Source organism: Podarcis vaucheri (genome assembly GCF_965113315.1).
Source record: "Podarcis vaucheri genome assembly, chromosome: 5".
Lineage (NCBI taxonomy): Eukaryota > Metazoa > Chordata > Lepidosauria > Squamata > Lacertidae > Podarcis > Podarcis vaucheri.
In genome coordinates, this window is record NC_138763.1 from 13,947,524 (window position 1) to 13,972,933 (window position 25,410).

The following is a 25,410-nucleotide window of genomic DNA, read 5'->3' on the forward strand; positions in this document are numbered from 1 at the left end:
CTACCAACTAGGGCTGCCTGTTTTTGAAATTGCCAATCCCAGAAGTCAGGATTAACTGTACCCAGCAGAGAGGGAAACACTTGGTTCAATCCCTTGCCCAGATGTTGTTGTTAACACATCCTTCACCCTAAGGTCCAAGGGCAGGTTACAACATTTAAAAAACTTGCTACAAATATTAATCTCAAGTGCCAAAAGCTGGAGTAAAAAGGTGTAGTAATAATAATAATAATTTATTGATACCCCATCTATCTGGCTGGGTTTCCCCAGTCACTCTGGGTGGCTCCCAACACAATATTAAAAACACGATAAAACATCAAACACTAAAAACTTCCCTAAACAGGGCTGCCTTCAGATGTCTTCTAAAAGTCAGATAGTTGTTTATTTCCTTGACATCTGGTGGGAGGGTGTTCCACAGGGTGGGTGCTACTACCAAGAAGGCCCTCTGTCTGGTCCCCTGTAACCTCAATTCTTGCAGTGAGGGAACCGCCAGAAAGCCCTCGGCGCTGGACCTCAGTGTCTGGGCTGAATGATGGAGGTGGAGACGCTCCTTCAGGTATACTGGGCCAAGGCCGAGGTGCATCCAGCCTTCTCGAGAAGTTGTATAATGAAGGTGCTAGACGCACCTCTATGGGGACGCAGTTCCACAACTTAAAGTCTGCCACAGAGAATGCCCTCTCCAAGGCCACCAGCACTCCAAGCTTCTGAGGGTGGTGGAGCTACCAAGAGAGTATACCCACTCCTTATAATCAGCTAATGAAAATACTGAGCAAGACATACATTTGCCAACATCATACAATTGCTTTTAAACATACACACATACCTGTAAATCTGTGCAACATCCTTTGCTTGGATTTCTTTCAGAATCTCCTGGCTGAGGTGAGGATCACTTGGTTTTGGAGGTGGTGGTGGGGAAGGAGGGCACCGTACGTGTCCATAGTAGCCGATCAAAACCCCCAAAATAAATAGACTCAAAGCAGTGCAAAATAGCTTAAATATCCAGCAAAAGCTGTAGCGGTTGCTCTTTGGTGGAGGCCTTGTATAATGGGAGACATAATCCGGATCTTCCTGAAGCCTCTGGAACCTCCCTTTGGGAGATGCTGATGGCTGGATGGGCTCCAGATCCAGGTCCGTGTTTTGAGTAATTCCCACTTGTTCATGGACTGTCCCATCCAGCCGGAAATGGTCAAAGCCGGGCTCCTCCAGTTCTTTCTCCATATCCCATTCTAGCTCCAGGGAAGTGGCTTGAAGGTCATCACTATCTAGATATTGTGCCCTCTGGTCTGCGCCGACTTTGTGGTACGCCATCTTTTTACCTGTGGGTTAAAAGGATAAAGTCAACCCAAAGGCAATGAATTGTTTTAAACAGAGTTCTAGGTTGTTCTTTAATGCATTGATCAGATGCAGATTCATAAATGCCGGGAGATTTGTAGTGATCTGGTATTCTAGCCTCTTTTATAAGTAGCTTTCATATTTTAAAAAAATATCTAAACTGTGTAACTTTATTTATTTGGAATCCCTCCTCCTTTCCGTTACATCTCTGTTGCCCTTTTTGTTGCTTATTGAAGGCTTTCCTTTTTCAGCAAAGCTTTTAAGTGGAGAGTCCAGTCTGTATTGTTCATTTATAAATCAGGATTTGTATGCTGTTTAGGGAGTAACCCAAACCCAGGACTGAGTGGAGTTCAGAAAAGGTGGATCTCTGGCTGAGGTCTGCAAAAGGAGTAGAGGAAGTGAAGGCCCTATTTAAAAATGTGCAGGGTGAGAGCTTCTCTTATCTTGGGGTTGCTAAGATGCCAATCAGCTCCCGGCTGCCAGGTATGCTTGCCAATCAGGTCAAGGCCACTGGCATGTCTTACAAGCATTTGAAACACTATTTAAAATTCCTCCTTAGCTTGAAAATACTAATGGTGAACTGTCCAGAAGGGAATCCCTTTTTATGCCTGTTGGGGAATAAGTGAAATGATGAATCTGAGAGCTCACCCACACCTCTGCTTGCCCCATGCCCAGAAAAGGTTAGTAGCCCAAGCGGTTTTCTGCTTGCTGCATGCTTTCGAGACATGAGTCCAAATGGTTTTGCCTTCCTCCCTCTGCTTTCTCCTGAAAAATTCACTCTTTAGTGCTAATTTATAGTAAATGTTGATGCAGGGAAAACCCAACTGGTTTTCCTGGGTGAAAGCAGCAGCGCAAATGGAAGTGAGGATGAGCCCCAACTGAGGTCACAGTGTCTTGTCATGCTCCTTCCCATTGTATCTGGTTCCCTCCAAAGTTTTTTGGACTCTGTCCCATCAGACCTGGCAGGCATGACCAATGATGCAAGTTGTTGCTTATAGTGCTTCTCAGTAAAAAGAATGATTCAGGGAGGATAAAAACGCATTTTACCAGTCATCTACCCAAGTCAGGAAGTGCTGGCTTATGTTGAAACTTCCAGGGTGACATTTTGTTCTCTTTAATTGGTCAACAAAAGCCTTCCATCTGGACAGAATGCTTTATTCGTTACCTGTATATAAATGTGCAGTTCTTGAATGTCTCGTTAATTTACTTGGAATTTGTCCTGCTGATCTGATTTAATCTCCTCCAGTTACTTCTTGGGTCCCCCCCTCCTTTGTCTCTCTCCCATTTTAAATGAATCAAAGTTACTGCCTGGTTGGTATTCTTAGCAAAATGGTTTCCTTAATGGCAGAGTATGACAGTGGCAGTTCCAGGCATATTTCTATCTCAACACGCGCACCCTCAAAGTAGAACTCTGACCTCTAATCTAAACATTCAAAGTCAATTCCCTACAAATCATTTTCTAAACTGACTGCAGGGACGAGACATCGTTTTCATTCATACTTTGACAATAGACATTCCATCACATAAGCAGCGGCAATTTAACGCTTTTCAAACAGCAGACAGACCCATCAATTAGAATGAAATGCAGATACAGATATTAACTCCTCAATGTGACGGGTATCTGACTGACACCCGCATCGCGGCCTCCTCCCACTCCTTGTTACACATTAATAAATTTTCTTTATCTAAGATAGATCTTCCAGATAGTGTTTTCTGGGTCACATATTGGATGAACCTACTTATATGCGGCAGCACAGAGAGGGAGTTGAGCAATCATATTTGAAAAGGGGAGAAAGGAGATTACAAAATACTCCAAAATGCAGATACAGCCCACTGTATGTTAACACAAGAAAGGGAGAGAGAGAGGGCACCCTATCTAGATCTACACTGCTCCTAATTTGCAAATCCTATTTCCTTACAAAGGATTAGCCATTTGGAGGCCCTCGCCCCCCGACAGTGCCCCAAATGACATTGCTAATAGACTTGCCACCAGCACATAATAACTCTCCAATGATAAAACGTTTTGTAAACCCAGCACACACTCTTCAGTCACTCTCCTGTCCAGTTGCTGTTGCTCATAAAGTGGTTCTATCAACATCGCAAACATCTGGGCTCTACCAGTGTTAGGAGACACATGCCTGAAAAAAAAAATCACCTAATGTTAATATAATTGCCATCACTCTAGAGTCCAGCAGTGAACAGGCACTGAATCAGAGGCAGAGGTGGTGAACCAGGTTTGGCTATAAGCATGATAGCGGTGATCAAGGACTCACTGAATCCAAGGCTAGCAAGCAGGAAGCGGTCGAACTGGATCCCACAGTGCCAGGGCCTATACTGCTTGGTACTACATTAATCTCACAGCTGGATTACTACAATGTACTCTGTGTTGGGCCACCCTTGGTCTGGAAGTTGCAGCTGGTGCAGAATGTGGCAACTAGGTTGCTTGTGGGGTCAAACTTCTGCCAGCGTAAAACACCTTCCTTGTCGAAGTTGCACCGGCTGCCAATCTGCTACCCGGCCAAATTCAATGTGATGGTACTAAGGCCCTATACAAGGTTCTTGAGCGGTGGTTGTGGACAAGATCCAGACACTCCTGGAGGAAACTGATTTTCTAGATCCATCTCCACTGGAGTTTAGGCCAAGTTTTGGCACAGAAACTGCTTTGGTTGAGAGAGAGACAGGGAAAATTTGTCTATGTTAATTCTCCTCAACCTCTCATTGACTTTCAATAAACATTGACCATAGTATCCTCCTGGAGCAGCTATCCAAGTTGGGTGTGGGTGGACCACTTTGCAGTGGTTCCAGACTTACTTGGATGGTTGTTTCTAAAGGATGATGTTTGGGGTGTGCTCTTCAGCCCTGTGGAGCCTTCAACGTGGGGTTCTTGAAGGCTTGATTTTATCCCACATGCTGCTTAACATTTACATGAAACTGCAGAGTGGGGTCATCCAGAGTTTCAGAGTATGTTGTCAGCAGCATGCTGACGACACACAGCTCTAGTTTTCCTTTATGTCTGCAGGTGAGGCAGTGTATATACTGAACTGATGTCTTGTCTTAGTAATGGACTGAACGAGAGCCAACAAACTGAAGCTCAATTCGGATAAGACTGGATGGTTCCCTTGACCAGATGGATGGGAGGTTGCCTGTTCTTGATGGGGTTACACTTCCTCTGAAGGAGCAGGTACACAATTTGGGGTGCTTCTGGACCCTTTGCTGTCACTTGAGGCTCCGTGATCTATCTGGACAGGGAAAACCAAACTTCTGCCATCTATGCTATGGTAACCCATAGGTTAGATTACTGCAATGGGGCTGCCTCGGATGGTGGTTCAGAAACTTCAGCTGGTGCAAAATTCAGCGGCCAGGTTGCTCACTGGGGCAAGACACTGATCCTGGTCCAACTGCACTGGCTGCCAATTGGTTTCTGGGCTGAATTCAAAGTGCTGATTTTGATCTATAAAGCCTTAAATGGCTCAGGACTACAATAACCAAAAGGCCCGCCTCTCCCCATATGAACTGACCTGGTTTATATTCCTATAGTAAACATATTCTTATAGTAGAATCTCCAAACCATACAAGAATGACCTAGTTAACAGGAACCAATAGTTTTCAGGTGCTTTATAAATAATTTATGTAGAGTTTATGTGGATTAAAGAGAGCGCTGCAAACATCAATTTGCAATAAGGTTCCATTTGTGCTATACATTTAAAGCAGTATCATAATTATTTAAGCCGCCATGGTTTTCCCCAAAGAATATTGGGAACTGTAGTTGCTCAAGGGTGCTTAGAGTTGCAATGAGAATCTTATTTTCCTCGCATAACCAGAATTATCAGAGTTCCCTTTTACAGGGAATTCAGCGACAATCTGGGATAGCTCAGCCGATAGAGCATGAGACTCTTAATCTAACGGTCATGGGTTCGAGCCCCATGTTGGGCGAAAGATTCCTGCATGGGGGGTGGGGTGGACTAAATGACACCCCCCCCCGGAACTTGCCGCTTTGCAATTCTATGATTCTACAGTGGTGCCTCGCAAGACGAAAAGAATCCGTTCTGTGATTCTCTTCGTCTAGCGGTTTTTTTGTCTTGCGAAGCAAGCCCATTGAAGGATTAGCGGATTAGTGCTATTAGCGGCTTTTAGCGGCTTATCTGCTGATCGGATCAGCTGATAAGCGGCTTAGCGGCTTAGAAAAAGGAGGGGGAGGGGGGAAAACCAGCAGGAACTCGCAAGACATTGTTGTCTTGCGAAGCAAGCCCATTGGAAATTCATTTTGCGAAGCACCTCCAAAACGGAAAACTCTTTCATCTAGCGAGTTTTCCGTCTTGCGAGGCATTCGTCTTGCGGGGCACCACTGTATTGTTAAATCACTCTATGAACTGTAGCTCTTTGAAAGGGAATCAGGGTCTTTCGTAACAACTCTCAGCATCTTTGATACATTGTCACGGTCCAGTTCACGGGCAATCGAAGTCCCGGCTGGGGACATCGGGACCGGAGGCAAGATGGCAGGGAGGGAGCAGGAATGGGAGTCCAGAAGCCAGGAGTCAGAAAGCCAAGAGGCTGAGGGTCAGGAAGCAAGGAGTCACGTAGTCAAGGGTCCAAGGATCAAGGAGCCAAACGCAGCAAGGCAGGAAACGTGTTGCTGTGACAAAGAGCTGAAGAGAAATGCTGACCTTATATCCCTTCCCAGCTCTTGCCACCAGGTGCTGTGAGTTACCCATTGGCCTCACCTGTGCGGCCGCACCTTGCCTCTTCAGAACAAACTTAGGGAGGCCCCAGTCCTGCAAAGTCCTACTGGTCACAGGGCCTGGCTCCTGCACGCACTCCTGACACACATGACAGTTCCCAGAATTCTTTGGGGGAAGCCAAGACTGTTTAAAGTGGTATGATTTCTGGGGCCTTCTGGCGGTTCCCTCGCTGCGAGAAGCAAAGCTACAGGGAACCAGGCAGAGGGCCTTCTCGGTAGTGGCACCCTCCCATCAGATGTCAAAGCAATAAATAACTACCTGACATTCAGAAGACATCTTAAGGCAGCCCTGTTTAGGGAAGTTTTTAATGTGTGATATTTTAGTGTATTTTTGGTTTCTATGGAAGCCGCCCAGAGTGGCTGGGGAAACCCAGCCAGATGGGCGGGGTACAAATAAATTATTATTATTATTATTATTATTATTATTATTATTATTATTATTATTATTATTATATTTTAAATGTGTAGTGCAGATGGAGTCTAACTCTGAGCCAGAGAGTAGTGTCACGGTTACGTGAAATAGCACCCCTCCCACGATGTGTTTTCTATCCAGTCAGCTACAAAACACAGAAGTCCTTGATCACCAAGATGCCAATATTTGTGTGGATTGCCTCCACTTAAAACAGCAGTAAGGAATGGGTATCCCTCAAGCTGTTGTTTACTGACAACTCACATTATCTCTGACCATTGGCCATGCTGGCTGAATCCGATGGGACTTGTTGTCTAGCGAGATCCAATGAGGGCTGCAGGTTATGCACCACTATTTCAAAAAGTCACAACATGACACCACACCACATGGAATCGATAGACAGCCCTCAGAAACAATGCTTTGCGTACATGCTACAGCAAAAGCAAAGCCAAACATGGAAGGCTCTAAAATGCTCATTTTTATGGCACTGGAAGTAAGAAGTCAGCATTCCCGCACAGCTGCCTTCATCCTAGTCTGCATATAAAACAGAACGCAGCGGCAGCATGTCAAATCAAATGGCTGTAAGTGCTGACTCTTAGCAAAACAAAACCAAAAAAATAAAACAACACACACAAAAACCAAAAACACAGAAGCCAACATATATCGGCAGCGTCCAAGCACTCTTCATTTGCAACAGTTTTAAAGGAGTATTTTGGTCAGGAGGATGCATGCTAATCAAGAATGCTTAAGTATCTGTCCACGTAAGCATATCATAAAAATGGTATAAAATTGCATTTAATGGCTGCTTCTCTGAATAAGCAATAACCATTTTTCTATGTTGCCTATCACAGCTATTTCCCACTGAAAGGGAGTACTCAGAGGAGGGCTTTTTCCTCCTTTAATTGGAAAGGGTTCTCTAAATAAGATCAAGATTTCCTAAGGAGCATTCATTTTCTCACGGGAAATTCATGCACTAACAAAAACGCTTTCAGGAGAGCTTCACAATCTTGTAGCTGGAGGAGGTATAGAATAGGACCTGCATTAGGCAGACTGAGATGGTAGGGTGAAAGGGCAGTGGGTTTTTTCCAGTGAGTTAATTCATGATTACAACATTTTCCCCCACCAAAGAAACACCTGTGTGTTTGTAATATTCTGTTGGGAGCCACCCAGTGTGGCCCAGCCAGATGGGTGGTGGTGGTTGTTGTTAACAAACTACAGTTCCCAAGATGCTCTGCGGGAAGCCATGACTGTTCAGGTCATTTAATAATGCTTTAAATGTAAAGTACGAATGTGACCTTTGACTATGGACCTTTGCCATTCCACCTCAGGCAGTGAAATGACCTGGGTTGGTCCTGAGTGGGCATTTGCAAAGCCTCTCTGAGAAATGTCATTATTTGTGCATCTTTACCAGTCACCTGAGAGGCACAAATGAGAGGCACAAATACAAGATGGGTGACACCTGGCTTGAGAGCAGTACATGTGAAAAGGATCTAGGAGTCTTGGTTGACCACAAACTTGACATGAGCCAACAGTGTGACGCGGCAGCTAAAAAAGCCAATGCAATTCTGGGCTGCATCAATAGGAGTATAGCATCTAGATCAAGGGAAGTAATAGTGCCACTGTATTCTGCTCTGGTCAGACCTCACCTGGAGTACTGTGTCCAGTTCTGGGCACCACAGTTCAAGAAGGACACTGACAAACTGGAATGTGTACAGAGGAGGGCAACCAAAATGGTCAAAGGCCTGGAAATGATGCCTTATGAGGAACGGCTAAGGGAGCTGGGCATGTTTAGCCTGGAGAAGAGGTGGTTAAGGGGTGATATGATAGCCATGTTCAAATATATAAAAGGATGTCATATAGAGGAGGGAGAAAGGTTGTTTTCTGCTGCTCCAGAGAAGCAGACATGGAGCAATGGATCCAAACTACAAGAAAGAAGATTACACCTAAACATTAGGAAGAACTTCCTGACAGTAAGAGCTGTTCGACAGTGGAATTTGCTGCCAAGGAGTGTGGTGGAGTCTCCTTTTTTGGAGGTCTTTAAGCAGAGGCTTGACAACCATATGTCAGGAGTGCTCTGATGGTGTTTCCTGCTTGGCAGGGGGTTGGACTCGATGGCCCTTGAGGTCTATTCCAACTCTATGATTCTATGACCTCATAAAACTGAATTCTCTAGGTGATATGCAGCATTAAACAGACACGCCAAAATACGATCAGCTCAACCCTAAAATCCAAGCCAGAGTGAGAAAGTAATACAAATTGTATTATTTATAAAAAAAGTATTTCCACGCCACCACATCGCAAAATATCAAGCTGGCTGTGTAAGCAAACATACCGTATAACAGGTACGAAGACTGAAATCACCTCACAAGGGTGAGAAACCAACTAGCATTGGCATGCTTTGTACAGTCCTGGTCACCTCACATCAAAGGAATGTTCTAGAATTGGAAAAGGTTCAGCCCAAGTTATCAAGGGAATTGAGTGACTCCCCACCTCCCCCATGAAGAAATTTTATCTAATTTAGATAAAAGCTAAGAGGTGACATGATAGAAGTCTATAAAATTATTCATAGCATGGAGAATGTGGATAGAGAAAAGTTTCAATCTCTTTCATGTAACAGCTAAATGTTGGAACATTCGCAACAGATAAAAGAGAGAGCTTCTTCATGCAGTGCGTAGCTAAACTGTGGAACTCTCTCCCACTCGAAGATGTGATGGCCACCAACTTGGACGGCTTCAAGTTGGACCAGTTCATGGAGGGCAAAGGTTTCAATGGCTACTAGCAATCCAATACTCCGCCTTGAGTATTGTAAGATAGAAAGATAGTATACAAATTAAAAATGATGATGATGATGATTCCCACCCATGGGAGGAAGGACAGAGATGCTACAATCATGTGATCTAAACACATAGATATACCATAGGCTATTTTAAATTTGGGGGATTTGCAAAAGCTGAGGTTGTGCAAGGGAGACGAAGTACTACTTGTGGTGTTCCCCCACCCCCCAAAAAAAACCTACTGTCAGAATGCATTAAAAATATATCTAAATTTTAACTGCAATTGACAAAAAATATGTTTTCTTAATTTTGAAGCCATTGTGTGCAGGTAGTAATCATTTTCTTTATTTCGTGAAGCACAGGTATGCATGATACCCGCACATGACTAACGCAAGCCACACTTGCGCCCACATTATACAATATATTTCTCAGTGAATACTGGTGTGTGACAGCTGAAGTAGGTGCAGCAGGTTGCTATGACAACTGCTGTGGGTGGAAACTAAGGCAAGTATATTTATTTTCACAACGTATGTGCATACACAAGCATACATCCTAAATCCATAACCCCCATTAGGATGTGTATGAAGAGCCTGGCATCTTGCGAAATGCTCACTTTTGGCAGATGTTACACCCGTGAAAGAAGACAAATTGTATTTAAGTGAATCTGTATTGACAATTATAGAAACTTGGTTGTTTGAAGTAGCTTTCTCATGGCCGTATTGATTTTCCCGTGAAGTGTGTTCTTCCTTCTATCCATGCTTCCTTCTCAGCTTTTCAGTTCAAACCCCTCAGGTTCAGTCTATTCTTGTGGTTTCTTTTTTTAATCTGACCTGGGAAGAAAACCTCATACAGGGTCTAGGGGACAAAGAGGATGTGCGCTGTTGATAGGAAGGAGAGAGACTGGACAAGTTGTGGGCTGAGGTCCAGAATGTCAAGGGTGACACAGAATTTCAGATATTTGACTCCAGTTTCCTATTATTATTTACTAGCAGCCTCATAACCCGGTGTTGCTGAGGAATTCAAAGAAACCAAAAAACTCAGTGCAGTTTTGAAAGCTCGTCAGCCATCTTAATTAAAAATGGTGTTCGACTGTATGCTGACATAGACAAAAAACTGCTTGTTATGCAACGGCTGGTTAAAATCAGTGAAGTCCTTGAAGGTTTTAGTCCACCATCTTGATTCTAAAGAGAATCAAACTGTATGCAAGGATAGAAAGAAAAAGAAAAACCCTTTAATAAAACTCTGAAGGGTTCAGTCCACCATCTCAATTCAAAATGGGATTCAACAACAACAGCAACAAAACCTGCTTTTTTATTTCATGCTCTCTCTAGGGAAGCTTGCTTGGTGACTTCATTACATATGAGTGGGGAGGAGGAAGAAAAGCAGAGCCTGCTTGCTTTAAGGGGGCAAAGTGGGAGAGTAGAGGAGCCTTCTCCCCTTAAACCCCTCTTCTGCATTATTAACAGCATCCTTCTCCACCCACCCCATGCGTGTTCCTTGTCCCTTGCGTGCTTTTCCTTCCCTCCCCACTTAAAACGTGGTTACAAAGCACGGATCCACTTGGATCCTCAGGATTTTTGCACTGGGTCACCCCAAATTCACCATCAGATCACATAGCATGTCCATGGCTACATCTTGCACCAAAAAAATCACGCACCCCCTGTTGCCTTGGGCCGCAGAGGTGCAAAAACATGGTTACAAAGCATGGATCCACATGGATCCTCGGGATTTTTGCATTGGGCTACTCCAAACTCACTGTCAGATCACATGTCTGTGGCCACAGCATGAACCACAAAAATCATACATCCACTGTTTCGTTTAGAATATTTTTTCCCCTTGTTTTCCTCCTCTAAAAACTACATTCGTTGTCAGAGCTGCCACCCAGTCCCAGCTCACATAGGACCACGTCCGCCAGCGTTCACTTTATAAGAGTCTTTATTAAGTTACAGGTTTCATTTCCGAACTGCAGCGTGCAGCTCTACACCTTCTGCCCTAGGTCGGCGAAGACCCGTCTGAGTCCCCGCCTCTTGCACACCAGCTTAATACCCTAGCCTTGCTCCACCTCCTTCGCCTCTCCCTACGTCTCTGGGTCCTTCTGCCCCCCTGGGCCTCCTCCCTTCTACTCTCCTCTGACGCTGACCCCCCTGATCCTTCTGCCTCCTTGCGGCGGGCTTTAGGACCTGGCTCACTCTCCGGGCTGCTTACTGCTCCAGCTTCCGCTGCATTTGAACTTGGCGCGCGCGCCCAACTCTCTACTTTCCTCTTAACCGTTGCCTCGCTCTCTGAGGAGGGCGTGACCACCCCTGACTCGTGCCCTCCCTCCTGCTGACAGCCTCCGGAACCCGATGCCTGGCTACCTTCCTCCCTGCTGCTCTCAGTCTTGAGCGTGGGTCCCGACTTCCAGCTGCTGCCGCCCTCAGTTATGAGCGTGGGTCCCGACTTCCAGCTGCTACTCTCTGAATCTCCTCTGTTCCCTTCCTCCTGGGGTGTCCCCCCGGATCCCCCCCTTGCTCTGCTCACTGGGGCTCCCTTTTGGGAGTCCTCTGACTCACTGCTTAGGCTTGGAGATCTCGGGTCGTCATCATCACTCATTTTCCCTTCGGATTCCTCCCCCTCGCTCTCTGCTTCCTCCCTTCTCTGCGTCTCTGCTCCTGAACCCCTGACATCCATCCCCCCCTCGAAGCCCCCCCTTCCCCCCTCCCCGCTTTCAGGTGTGGGTGCTGGGTGCTCCATCATCACGGGAGGGAATGCCGGATACAGTTCGCTCCCCGTGGTTGGCCGCCAACTGAAGACCTCCGAGTCTTCCTCCTCGCGGTCGCCGACGTTGACCTGTTCCGCTTCCATCTCTGTACCGCCGTGCTCGAACCCAAGGTCCTCCCCGAACACGTCCATGTCAGTCTCTGCGTCGGTCGCTCGACCTGGCATCTCCAGCCACTTCCGGCGCCATTGCTCCTCCGGTCGATCGTCCCACCAATACGAGGTGTCTGACGCCGAACCCGCCGGCGATCCTTCTGGGGAACGGGTGCTCAGTGCGGGTTCCCCGTCCGAGTCGAATCCATGGAACGTGCTGGAAGAAAGTGTGGGCGTGAACAGCCAGTCGTCGAAGAAGCTCGCTGGCATGGGTCTGTGTGGGAAAAGGGCATGAAACTCGTCCTTGAGCAGGGGTTCCTCCAAAGCGTAGTCTGGCACCCAGCTATTGGCGCTGGCCCGGGTGCCCTCTCTGGCTAGGAGGTATTCGACTCCCTCTTCCCCCCATCTGGAGTCCAAAATCTCCGTGACCTCGTTGATGGGGTCTTGCTGCGTCACCCCTCGCGTCTCCGTCCGCTCCCGGAACGGACTCGGTGCCGTCCCTGGCTCCTGGAATCTGTGAGGTGCCTTGTAGGGAGTGAGCACCGACCTGTGGAACACCGGATGCATTCTGGAACCCTCCGGCAGCGCCAGTCGGAAGGCTACCGGGTTGATCTGTGCTTCGACTTGGTACGGACCAATTTGCTTGTGCCCCAACTTCTTCTTGGCTAGTGACCTGGTCGGCACTGCGTGGGCTGCCAACCAGACCCAGTCTCCCACTTGGATCTCTTCGCCAACCCGCCTGTGCTTGTCAGCTTGCACCTTGTAGGCGTGCTTAGCTAGCTCCAGCTGCCGTCTGAGTTGATCGTGTACCGCCTGCAACTCTGACGCGAACGCGTCCGCCGTCTGTGGTCCTCCGTCCCCCACTCTCTCCCGTCCCGGGAAGGTTCTGGGATTCCTCCCATTGTTGGCGAAGAACGGCGTCACCCCTGTGGACACGTGCTTCGTGTTGTTGTAAGCGAACTCGGCGAGCGGCAGGTAATCCACCCAGGTCGCAGGTTGTTGATTGGCATAGCATCTCAGGTACTGCTGCATGATGGCATTGACCCTCTCTGCTTGCCCGTTGGTCTGCGGGTGTCTTGCTGATGCCAGATCGACCTTGACATTTAGAAAACTCATCAGCTTCTGCCAGAAATTCGAGACGAACTGGCGCCCGCGGTCGGACAGGATAGACCGCGGCAGACCATGCACTTTGAACACGTGATCTATGAACAGTTTGGCGGTTTGTTCCGCCGTGGCCACCTTCGCACACGGAATGAAATGTGCCATCTTGGTGAACAAGTCCACCACCACTAGTACAGCTGTCTTGCCTCTCGAGCTGGGTAGATCCGTAACAAAGTCCAGGGCCACTCTCTCCCACGGTTCAAACGGCGTTTGCAGCGGTTCCAGCAGTCCCGCTGGTGGTTTGTGCACCGGTTTGGCCCTCTGGCAGGTGTCGCACCTCGCAACGTAGTCCGCGACTTCCCCTCTCAGTCTGGGCCACCAAAAGTCCCTTGCGACTAATTCCACCGTTTTTTCCGTGCCAAAGTGCCCGGCCGTGGGTGCGTCGTGCAGCTGCTGCAGTACCCTGGCGCGAAGTTCGTCTCCCGGCACGTAGATGGCCCCTTTACGTAAGAGCAAGCCGTCTCGTATCTGGAACTCGTCGCCCTTCGCCGTGCCCTTGTGCACCTCTGCCATCTTCGCCTGCGCGAAGGAGTCGTCCTGCAACGCCCGGCGCACCGCATCCAGGTCTACTGTGGCTGAAGCGCACGCCCACGCTGTTGGCGCGAAGATGTGCATGGCTGCCGCTGGCGTCGCCTCTTCGAGGTATTGCGGTTTGCGGGACAGTGCATCCGCCATGACGTTGGTGTCGCCTGGGACGTACTCTATTCGGAAATTGAAGTCAGCAAAGAACTCCGCCCAACGTATCTGCCTCTGGTTCAGGAACTGAGCCGTGCGCCAGTGCTCCAGATTCTTGTGATCCGTGCAGACCTGCACCGTGTGCTTGGCGCCGATCAGGAAGTGCCTCCACGCCTTGAAAGCTGCATGAATGGCCAGCAACTCCCTGTCCCAGATGGTGTAGTTCTGCTCCGACTTGCTGAGCTTTCTGGAGTAGAACGCTCCCGGCCTCCAGACCCCCTGTGGGTCCCTTTGCAGCAGGACAGCTCCCACTGCTCTATCGGACGCGTCTGTCTCTACCCGCATCGGTCTGCTGGGGTCGATATGCAGCAGTTGCTCTTCCGACGCGAAGAGACGCTTGAGTGCCTGAAAGGACTGCTCCGCCTGCTCCGTCCAGATGAATTTCTTTTTCTTGGAGCTTAGCGTGTCCGTGATGGCCGCCGTCTGCATCGCGAACCCCTTGATAAACTTGCGATAGAAGTTGGCGAAGCCGACAAACCGCTGGACCTCCTTCCGGTTGCGCGGGCTCTTCCAATCCAACACCGCACGAACCTTGGCGCTGTCCATGGCTAGCCCCTTGTCCGACAACTTGTAACCCAAGAAATCCACCTCCGTCGTGTCGAACTGGCACTTCTCCAGTTTGGCGTACAGTCTATGCTGCTGCAGCCTCTTCAGCACCTCCCGAACATCTTGGTCATGGGCTTGCTGCGATTCGGAGAATATCAGGATGTCATCCAGAAAGCAGACGCACTTCTTGTAAAGGAGTCCCGCCAACACATGATGCATGAAAGCTTGGAAACAGTGAGAACCGTTTTGCAATCCAAACGGCATCACTCTGTATTCGTAGGTGCCCAGAGGCGTGAACATGGCTGTCTTCCACTCATCGCCCTCCCTCATGCGGATGAGATTGTACGCACCTCGCAGGTCCAACTTGGTGAACACGCGTCCCTTGCGCACCGTCGCTAGTAGGTCGTCAATCCTGGGCATGGGGAAATCAGAAGGCTTGGTCATCTTGTTTAAGAGGCGAAAATCCACCACCAGTCTTTTTTGGGGCGTGTCTTTCTTCTTCACGAAGAAAACAGGACTGCCCCCTACTGCCCTGGACTCCCGGATGAAACCGCGCTGCAAATTGTGATCTATGAACTGTTTGAGTTCCTGTAATTCGTCCTCAGACATGGAATACAGCTTCCCTTTCGGCAGCGTCGCCCCTGGTAGGAGGTCAATCTTGCAGTCATATTGCCTGTGCGGTGGTAGCTTGTCAGCCTCTTTCTCGCAGAAGACCTCCAGAAAGTCTGCGTATTTGTGGGGGACTGCTTGCAACGTTCCCAACTGCAGTTGTGATTCCTCCTCCTCTCCCTCCTGTCTGGGCAGGATGCAGTGTTCTGCGCAATAAGAGGAGCCGAAGATCAGCTGTCTCTGGTACCAAGCCAGTGTCGGACTGTGCCTGTCCAGCCAACTCATGCCCAACACAATGGGCGTGTCCGACAGTTGGGTGACATTAAAACTGATGACTTCCCTGTGGTTGCCAAGGCGCATCACCATCGGTGGCGTTTGCTTCACCACCTGCCCCCCTAGCAACTCTCTGCCATCCACTGTGACGACTTGCAGGGGCAGAGTGGCAGGCAGTAGCTGTATAGCGTGCTGCTCCACAAAATCCTGCGCTATAAAGTCTGCGTTGCTTCCAGAATCCACAGAAAGCGGCACTTCGATAGTGACGCCATCGGGTAGCTGGAGAGATGCTGTGAGCTGCACTACTGGTTTGGGTGGGAGGGGGTCCGTGGGTTGCAAGATCGCTGGGGACTGCTTCACTGATGCGTCTGGCTGGGCCCCAGTGCCTCTGCCTCCAGCCAGACATCATCGTTTCCCTGCTGTGGTTCTCCTTGCTGCGTTGCTGCAGTCACCATTGCTGAGGCTGCAGTGTGCTTGTGGAGCCTCCGGGGACACTCTTTCGCCAAATGGCCTGGATCCTCGCAGATGTAACACTTCCTGTTCCCTCTAGGAGGCTTCGCTTTCACTGCTGTCGGTGCTTGGGCTCTGGCTGCTGACTGAGCCCTTGCACCTCCAACCTCCATCGGTTCCCCTCCCCCTCCAGGCGGAGGTGTGGATTGCGCACGCGCTGCTTCTCTTGGAACGAAAGAGAAACTTCTCGCTGCTTCGCGCCCTCCACGTCCTTCATCTCTGCACCATGGACGTTCTTCCAGCCTCACCCCCACAGTCAGCGCCCTTTGGACCACCTCCTGCGTGCTTCGGGGCCTCTCCCCCCTTGCAATTTCATCCTTGACCGCAGAGCTTAGACCCTCCCAGAACAGGTCTCTGACAGGGGGCGAATCCCGGTCCCACTCTAAGGCACTGACCAGCGCAAAAAAGCGGGCGTGGTACTGCCGGACGCTTGCCCTCCCTTGTTTTAGTCCATGAATCTCCCGTCGGGCAAGATCCACATCAATAGTAGACAAAAAACACGCATCCATCGCTTTGATAAAGGCATCTGCATTCTGAAGCGCCGGATCTTTATCCCTCCACAAATTGCGTAGCCACGCTTTAGCATCCCCATGCAAATGGGATAGTATGAACCCCACTTTCTCTTCCTCATCTCTAAAGTATTTTGCCAGCAGTTGCAGTGCGCACATTACGTCTGCTCGAAAATTGGGGTACTGTTGTAAATTCCCATCGAAGTGAGCCACAAGCCCTCCTGCTCTCCGTGCCAACCCAACCCCCTCCGGTCTGGGTCCTGGCTGCCCGTGTTTAACCCATGCTTCAAACCTGGCGTGGAGATCTCTGTAGGCGGCTGCCGCATCCTCCTCCCTCTTCTTGGATGCCAGTACCTCCGCGTTCAATTGGGTAACTGCCTGTTGCAGCGCTGCAACTGTCTCTGCTTCCGTCATCTCTGCTAACCGTCGTGAGCTTGCTCCCAAACACCGATCCCCTCCTCCAGCTGCCTCTCTCTCCGCTGCGAGATATCAGGTGTCCGAAGCTTTTCTGAGACGGGTCTTACTGTCAGAGCTGCCACCCAGTCCCAGCTCACATAGGACCACGTCCGCCAGCGTTCACTTTATAAGAGTCTTTATTAAGTTACAGGTTTCATTTCCGAACTGCAGCGTGCAGCTCTACACCTTCTGCCCTAGGTCGGCGAAGACCCGTCTGAGTCCCCGCCTCTTGCACACCAGCTTAATACCCTAGCCTTGCTCCACCTCCTTCGCCTCTCCCTACGTCTCTGGGTCCTTCTGCCCCCCTGGGCCTCCTCCCTTCTACTCTCCTCTGACGCTGACCCCCCTGATCCTTCTGCCTCCTTGCGGCGGGCTTTAGGACCTGGCTCACTCTCCGGGCTGCTTACTGCTCCAGCTTCCGCTGCATTTGAACTTGGCGCGCGCGCCCAACTCTCTACTTTCCTCTTAACCGTTGCCTCGCTCTCTGAGGAGGGCGTGACCACCCCTGACTCGTGCCCTCCCTCCTGCTGACAGCCTCCGGAACCCGATGCCTGGCTACCTTCCTCCCTGCTGCTCTCAGTCTTGAGCGTGGGTCCCGACTTCCAGCTGCTGCCGCCCTCAGTTATGAGCGTGGGTCCCGACTTCCAGCTGCTACTCTCTGAATCTCCTCTGTTCCCTTCCTCCTGGGGTGTCCCCCCGGATCCCCCCCTTGCTCTGCTCACTGGGGCTCCCTTTTGGGAGTCCTCTGACTCACTGCTTAGGCTTGGAGATCTCGGGTCGTCATCATCACTCATTTTCCCTTCGGATTCCTCCCCCTCGCTCTCTGCTTCCTCCCTTCTCTGCGTCTCTGCTCCTGAACCCCTGACATTCGTGTTATGGTCGGGTGCGTGTTATAGAGCGAAAAATACCGTATTTTGTATTTTTATGTTGTGAACCACCCTGTGATCTTTGGATGAAGAACAGTATACAAATTTAATAAATGGTAATAATACGAAGAAGAATCATTGTGCAAAATGTGCTTAAAATATCTTAAGAAGTGTCGTAATGCATAGCAAACCAACAAACTGCTTTCCAAAATATATAATAAATATTTAGCTGCCTCAGATTTGGTGACGTCAGAAAGAATGTTGAAATCCCCCAAGACCAACAGCCAGGGCTCCCCCCCCCTTTTCTAGCCAGAAATCCCCAGAACTCAATTCCGGCGCCTCTCAAGTGAGCACCATTGCCATTCTAAGAGAACAAGGGAGAAGTTCGTGGTGAGATCTGGCACCTCTTTTTCTAGAAAAATACCACTGCCAACAACCTAGCCGTTTTCAACACCACAGCCAAGACCCCCACTGTCAGCTCAGACAAGGAAGACTGCTAAGTCGTGTTGCAGGAATTTATGTATCGGTTGGGGGGGGGATTGCCCCTCCAGCAGATAGCATGCACATGCAGTCCACTACCAAAATCAGCACAATCACTTTTGTGACTTTTGTGATTTGTCCCCACAAAACACTTCATCACAGTTTCTTCCTATCTATTCAAAGGGCCTTTGAGGCACGATACCAAATGTAAGAATTCACTGATAAATGTATCTATGTACTGGCTCACTGGAAATTCATATAGACATGTGAGCTCAACTACTCAGCAGCCCCTCTGCCTGAGTGATAATCCCTGGCATCCTGATACCTGAGTGCCAGACAGGTAGCCATTCCAGAAATAACAAACCCAGATGAAGACAAAAGGGTGTGATTAACTTGGCTGGGAAAATATCTCTTTTGTTACACTTGAAGGGTGTTTGGTGGAGGGCAAGGAGAACCATGGGGCAGGGTCCAGGATGCTCAGATTACTGCCACCAGACCTCCCCTTTCATGATGTAACCATGATGTATTAGTGATGTAGTATTGGGGGGGGGAGTAACATGGGGATTAGCAGCTAATAAAAGTTTGGGTGCTCTTTTGTTCGGGGCTTCCATCTTGTTCCACCTTGTGGCAGGTGGGAGTCCTGTCACAATAAAGTCTTCAATAAAGACCAAGCATACTGGCTGCTGTTTTGCTTTGGTATTCTTGTCCGGTGTCCTTGTTTTTTGTCCAAGGGAGCCGTCAGATTTCTCCGTTAACAGTAGCAAGGACTGCTAGTAAACCAGTAGAATCCTTAATCTGTCCTTAATGCCCAATGCAAGGCACAAACACTCTAGCTTCCCACTCAAGAAGACTGAAGGATTGAATTCCCGCTACATTGATCCCACTCCCTGATCCTCAGGCCTTCTCTGATGCTACATCAAATACCCAGATGGGCATAAGACTTACTCACCCAACCAAGTCTTGGTAATATAAGCCAGGTCGGCTTTCTCATGCACAATCAAAATTTGAATGGGGGGAGAACTCATTTAAAATAAATCCTGTATGTGCTCAGAGATACTAAAGATACCAGAGGCAATGGATATTGCATTACAGTCTCCCCACACCGTCTCTTCTATTAATTAAAATTGATCAAGGCAGTTTGCAATGTAACAAATAATTAAAATAATAAAATCCTGGCTAATTGTAAAGGAAGAAGAGCTAGCTGACAAACCAATTAAAAACTAATACATTCAGGAGATTTAAAAACTTCACATCTTAGTAAGTTAAATGCCTGCAAATATGTATCTTAGCACAGCAATGGAAAACCATCAATGAGGCCACCAGTGATGTCCTTAGGTAAATTTAGGCCCAGGAGTTCATGGTCCTATAGGAGGCTCTCTTAGTTAGTATCAAAATATGATAAATTTGTCCTCATGTTTTGTAGGGGTCCTCCTGCTCATTCAGTTAAGTGGAACCATGGGCTTCTATCCCAGATTGGTACCCAGACAACACCACTGGCCAATGCTGCCATTTGGAATAGGATTCAGAATGTTGCAAAGGGAAGCAGTTTGATCTTTTCCTCTCCTTCCTCTCCTTCTTTCTTTTCTTTTTTTAAAGAAACGACTCTTTTCTTATTAAAACAGCAACAACAGCTAATCTCGATGGGAAGGAAAACAATCAATCAGCCAGCAGTTCACACAGTGTCAAAACTAATCTGATTCCCTTCATCATTTCTAAGGAGATCCTTTGCAGCAATGCAATGTCCTTTCCTCAAAATTCTCCTGACCTCCAGCTCACAAATCTCTTCACCAGAGTATAAACAAAGCAAACTCACTGTGATCTAAATAGGAGGGCATGTTTGGAAAAGGTGAAGCAAAACTGTTAATTAAAGTATAATTATGATTATTATTCCTTGTAAGTTTCACCTTTGTTCAGAAAAGTGATCAGGGTTACTCATACAAGCACCCTTCTGCCTGTGGGTTCTTTGTTGCCTCCCTAACTGTGCTCAAAATTACCAGGCCGGGGGGTGGGGGGTGGAAATGCCCTCTTGTGATGTCCCCTTGGGGGTATAATTGGGAGCAGTCAAGGTATAGTTGGTGGATTTCATTCGCATGCATACAAGCACCATAAATTGCTCCTGAACTGAACTGATCAATTCAACTTACGGTTCAGAACAAAGATATCTAACCTGAAACATCAACTTATGACCCCCCCTTTTTTGCATTTTTATCTTTATTCATTTTTAAAGCACATCACAGTTATCCTTCTCCATCAGATATACAGTGGTACCTCGGGTTACAGACGCTTCAGGTAACAGACGCCTTAGGTTACAGACTCCGCTAACCCAGAAATAGTACCTCGGATTAAGAACTTTGCTTCCGGATGAGAACAGAAATCGTGTGCTGGTGGCGGGGTGGCAGTGGGAGGCCCCATTAGCTAGAGTGGTGTCTCAGGTTAAGAACAGTTTCAGGTTAAGAACGGACCTCCAGAACGAATTAAGTTCTTAACCCGAGGTACCACTGTAAACACAAAAGAGATACTGAAGTGTTGGAAATAAAGTAAAGTTGTATAATGAAATATTGGGACTTCCCTCCACCCCAACATGGGTGGAATTTGCTGCCAAGGAGTGTGGTGGAGTCTCCTTCTTTGGAGGTCTTTAAGCAGAGGCTTGACAATCATATGTCAGGAGTGCTCTGATGGTGTTTCCTGCTTGGCAGGGGGTTGGACTCGATGGCCCTTGTGGTCTCTTCCAACTCTATGATTCTATGATCCTCTACATTTCTGTATTGCATATTAAATAATATCTAGTTTTTATTTATCCATTATTTCCATAAGTTATGTCACATTGCAGGAGTCATTCAAGGCCTGCCAAAGATTTCAGGTGTTTACAGTGATCTTTTAGGTATTGTCTATATTTGTCGCACTCTCTGTCAAATTTTTGGTCGTCATGATTCCTAATTTTCCCTGATAATCTTGCCATCTCAGCATACTTGGATAATTTTGTCTGCCATTCCATTTTTGTCGGTATAATATCTCCTTTCCAGCATTGGGCTAATAACATTCTCGCGGCTGTGGTTGCATGACCTTTGTGTGTGTGTGTGTGGAAAATGCCCACCACACCAAAAATCCCAAAGGTTTCCACCCCAAAATTTAAACAAGGGCTGTTCAACACGGCTGTAAAAACACCAGCTCTAATGACTCCAGATTCTTATTTCTGTGCTCCTCACCAGTCTACGTCTTCAAACAAGGCCCCCTCTTCTACGTGGCAATTAAAATGCAAAATGACATTTCATTTTTCAAGATATATATCTTCCCACCCACGCTTGCACATATGTAGAGAGGCACAATAGCTTCCATTTAGGTGAGGCGCTCATGGCTCCTCGTTAGACAAATGCATCCTGAAATTAAAAACGACAAAGGGAAAATTGCACATTTGGAGCATTTTAAATATAGCTAATCATCAAAGGCAACGGCAAGGATTCTTGCTTAAAGTGCCTGGCAGCGGAGGGGTGGGAAAGAGAGAAGAAACAGACTAACAATCATGTTTAGTGGCTTTGGCATATAAAATTTATTTCCATTAGTGGGAGATGGTAGTCCCCAGGCCAGAGCCCCCGGTCCATGAACCGTGGTAATCACCTGGTATGAGCATTCGCTGTATACTCTCGAGACAGCAGCAAACTGTAAGAGTACGGCAGAGCAAGCAGATTGGCAGTTTGCTAACAACCGCTCTGTGCTTGACTTGTAACCCTTGGAGTGCATTAACGCAGTGGGTTTCATGAACCATTGAAAGAAACGAGGCATCCTTTACTTTGTTAATATGCAGGCACAGCCTATGACTCAAGTTGTGTCACCACGATAGGTACATCAGAAATATCATGATACGGAATGTTATTTTCCCCTGACTCTCCTCTCCCGGCCTTGTTTCCCTCCGTGTCAGCAAGGGAAACTAAAGCACAATGCCGATTTTACTTAATTCCTATGCAAGGTCCTTCCTGTGGCCCTTTCCTGTGAAAATGGGCATCTCGACAACCTTTATTTGTTCACACAGATATTCCCACAGGGATTAACTACCGGCTGAATCCATTCACAAGCCTCTTTCATCCCTCTTCTCATGCAAGGCCATGTCAAGTCGTTAACACGGCACTGGAGCTGTTCCTCTTTCATGTCGCCCCCATCCCTCCATAAACAGCCTTCCAATTTAACAAAGCCTGCGTTGTACAACATGAGGATGTGGTTCGGCAAGGAGGTTTTGCTCAGCTAACAGAAACGCGTTTAATTGTTTGCTATTCAAAAAAAGGCAGCTGGCAGATTCTGCAAGGGGCAGAGATGGAGAGAGAGTTTTTGATAGAGATTCAAAACAGCAAAGTTCCCTTCCTTCGTGCATTTGTACTTGTGCAATTCAACCCCAGGCAGCGTAAATGAACTGATAAATAAATGTTGTTATGAGTTTTGGGTGTGTGTATTAATCTGAGTGCCAAGCTCCCCTAATCCCTGGATCTAGGAAGTGTTAAAAGCTAATCAAATCTTCCAATTCTGGGAAATGGCCTTCTGGTGAGGTTTAAGGAGAGCAAAGGAAGCAGCTTTGTGGGAGATGGGAAATGGACACAGGCCCTCCCCTCAATTCTCAGGTAATAGTGGGAAGAACAAAAGCCAGAGTTTAGAGTTGAATTTTGGAGTGATGAAGAAAAAAACAGCAAGCTGGTCAGAGCCACGTTTTAGAGCAATGCAGGAGAAACAAGACCCTCTTTGGGTGGTAATGCTGTGAATCCCTCCATCACATAAATAAACCATACATCATAATGACACCACAGTCTCCACTGTGCCTCATTCCCAAAAGGAAACACAAACCCTGGATAAGTGCCAGGAACCCCTGGAATCTCTCTCCATTTGGAGATTGGGGTGCTGATATGAGACCATATGTAAATCCAGATTCAGCAGACCACCCCACAACTTCGGCATCTCCATTCACATAGCTGGTGATGGTTAATCCTTTAATGCACCATGTAAGCTCAAAGAGCATCTCCTTTCACAGAAACCCACCCAGGCCCTCCATTCAATTATCTTGTTCACCCAAAATGCTAAGCCAAACTAACATGAATAAACAAGCTGGTGCACAGAGAGAAAATCATGGCTGCTTCACTCATCTCCCAGTTCCCCCACTGATGTTCTACTGAGAGTCATAGTTTGGCTTCACATTACATTACAATCCGACCTCATGGTTTGTCTCTTTCCAAATGATTGTTTGGTTACAACTTGAGGTCAATGTGTCAAAATAATATGATCCATTTCCTGCGGTAAACAGAGCTATTGGTTTGGCAACGTCTTTGAAAAATACATACCTCTGGAACAAAGCATAGACCTAGATTCCTAAATGATTACACTGCTATTCTGGGAGATCAATTGAAGAAGCACAACCACAAGGGAAACAAATCTGAATAGATCTAAATTCTAATTAGCTGCCAATTAGCTACCTGGCTAAGTTCAAGGTGCTGGTACCGGTACAAAAAAACAAAAAACAAAACCCTGTACAGCTTGAAACCAGGAAGCCTAAAAGATTGTCTCATCCCTTAAATACCAAACTAATCACTGTGCACTGCAGGAGAATGCTTTCTGCAGACACCACCTCACCAGGAAGTTCATTTTGTAATCATGCAGGAATTGGGACTTTAGTATGATGGAATCTCCTGCTGATGCTTGTGAGACGGGCACCATCTTTGCCATGTTTTTGGTGCCCATTGGCAATGTCCCTTTGTGGTTGTTTTTATCATGGTCTGTATCTGTATTGGACTTGAAATTGTGCCTATTGTTAAATTGCTTCAGGATGTTTTTAATGGAAAGCAACCCTGAAAATGAACAAACTAACAAATAATGTTGCACTCTCTAAGCCCATGCACTTGGAAAGACCTCTGTCTTAGTCCCTTTGACATTTAGTGTCAAAATGCAGATTTTGACATGAAAAAGTCAAAACCAGATAAACCAGCCCAATGCTAGAATATATTCGAAACTAGCACACAGCAATGTTTCCTATGAAGTGGGGAGGGGGAAAGAGATTGAGGTCCAGGGTGTATAATGCAATATACACCCCAGGCTAATAAAACATTAAAACTCAGTGACTGCAATTGCAGTAAGAGAGTTGTGTTATTTTTGTTAAAATAAATACCTTAGGAACCAAGGTGTGTTGTTGTAGCATCAAGAGTTAAATTTTTCATTCATGGAGCTTGTCTAACATCATGTTTAAACAACAGCAAACACTGAACTTACACGTTCAGGTATATTTATAGTTTCCAGAGGAATTAAAACTATTAAGAAAGCTTCCATGCACTAGTTTTAAGTGTTCCACATAGCTTCAATGCTTTATTTATGAACAGGGACATTATTAAAAATAAAAGATCTCCAATGGCACATAAAAGTAATGCTGTTATGAGTTTAAATGTCAGGCAAATGGCATGAAAATGTAATATTCAGACAGTCATAAAATAGAAGTAGTTATTTTAGGAGCACTGCATTATCAGGGTACCACCCTAAACAACTGTGTTTATTATATTAATGCAAGCATGGTTATTTCATCTGTGCCAATTTCAGATATAATTCATAATTCTTTCATTCTTTTTTTTAATGAAAGATTGACACCTTGTTGAGGTAAAACCTCAAGAACATAAGAGGAGCCTTGCTGGATCAGCAGATGGGCATAGCTTGGATTGTGGGGGGACGACAATTTGGCTTCTCACCAAAAAGATAACAAGGTTGGCATCAGATGAGCCTCTCTTGGAAGGCAAGTCAACAGGAGGGGTGCCTCCCCTGAGAAGGCTCTGCTTCCCATCACCACCCACCTTATCTCAGATGGTGGCAGCACCTGGAGAAAAGTCTCAATACACAGAAAGGTTGGCGTGAAAGCAGGTGTTCCTTCAGGCACCTGGGTCCTCAGCAGTATAGGACTTTAAAGCTTAGCTGTATCACCTCTCCCAAGTGCTCAGGCAGGGTTCCCAAAATAAATAACAACAGCAAGAAGAAGCAGTTACTTCATGGGCTGTCAGCCTCAGATGCCAACCTATTAAAGAAGCCCTGGTGGTGATGAAGATGATTTCCATTTGTGAACCTCTAAAGAAGGCTGATTGCTGAAGAATTGATGCTTTTGAATTATGGTTCTGGAGGACACTTGAGAGTCCCATGGACTGCAAGAAGATCA

The 25,410-nt window shown here is 47.2% G+C and overlaps 1 protein-coding gene across 6 annotated transcripts in view; it reads right to left on the reverse strand.

The window, feature by feature from the left end:
- NAALADL2 (N-acetylated alpha-linked acidic dipeptidase like 2) overlaps positions 1 to 25,410 on the reverse strand; it is a 668,594-nt gene that overhangs the window by 405,195 nt on the left and 237,989 nt on the right. For all 6 annotated transcript variants that reach the window (XM_082224107.1, XM_082224108.1, XM_082224109.1 and 3 more), the window contains one exon: positions 821 to 1,313. In XM_082224107.1, coding sequence (XP_082080233.1) covers positions 821 to 1,305 — 485 coding nt within the window. In that variant the 5' untranslated portion in view covers positions 1,306 to 1,313. The remainder of the gene's footprint in view (positions 1 to 820; positions 1,314 to 25,410) is intronic.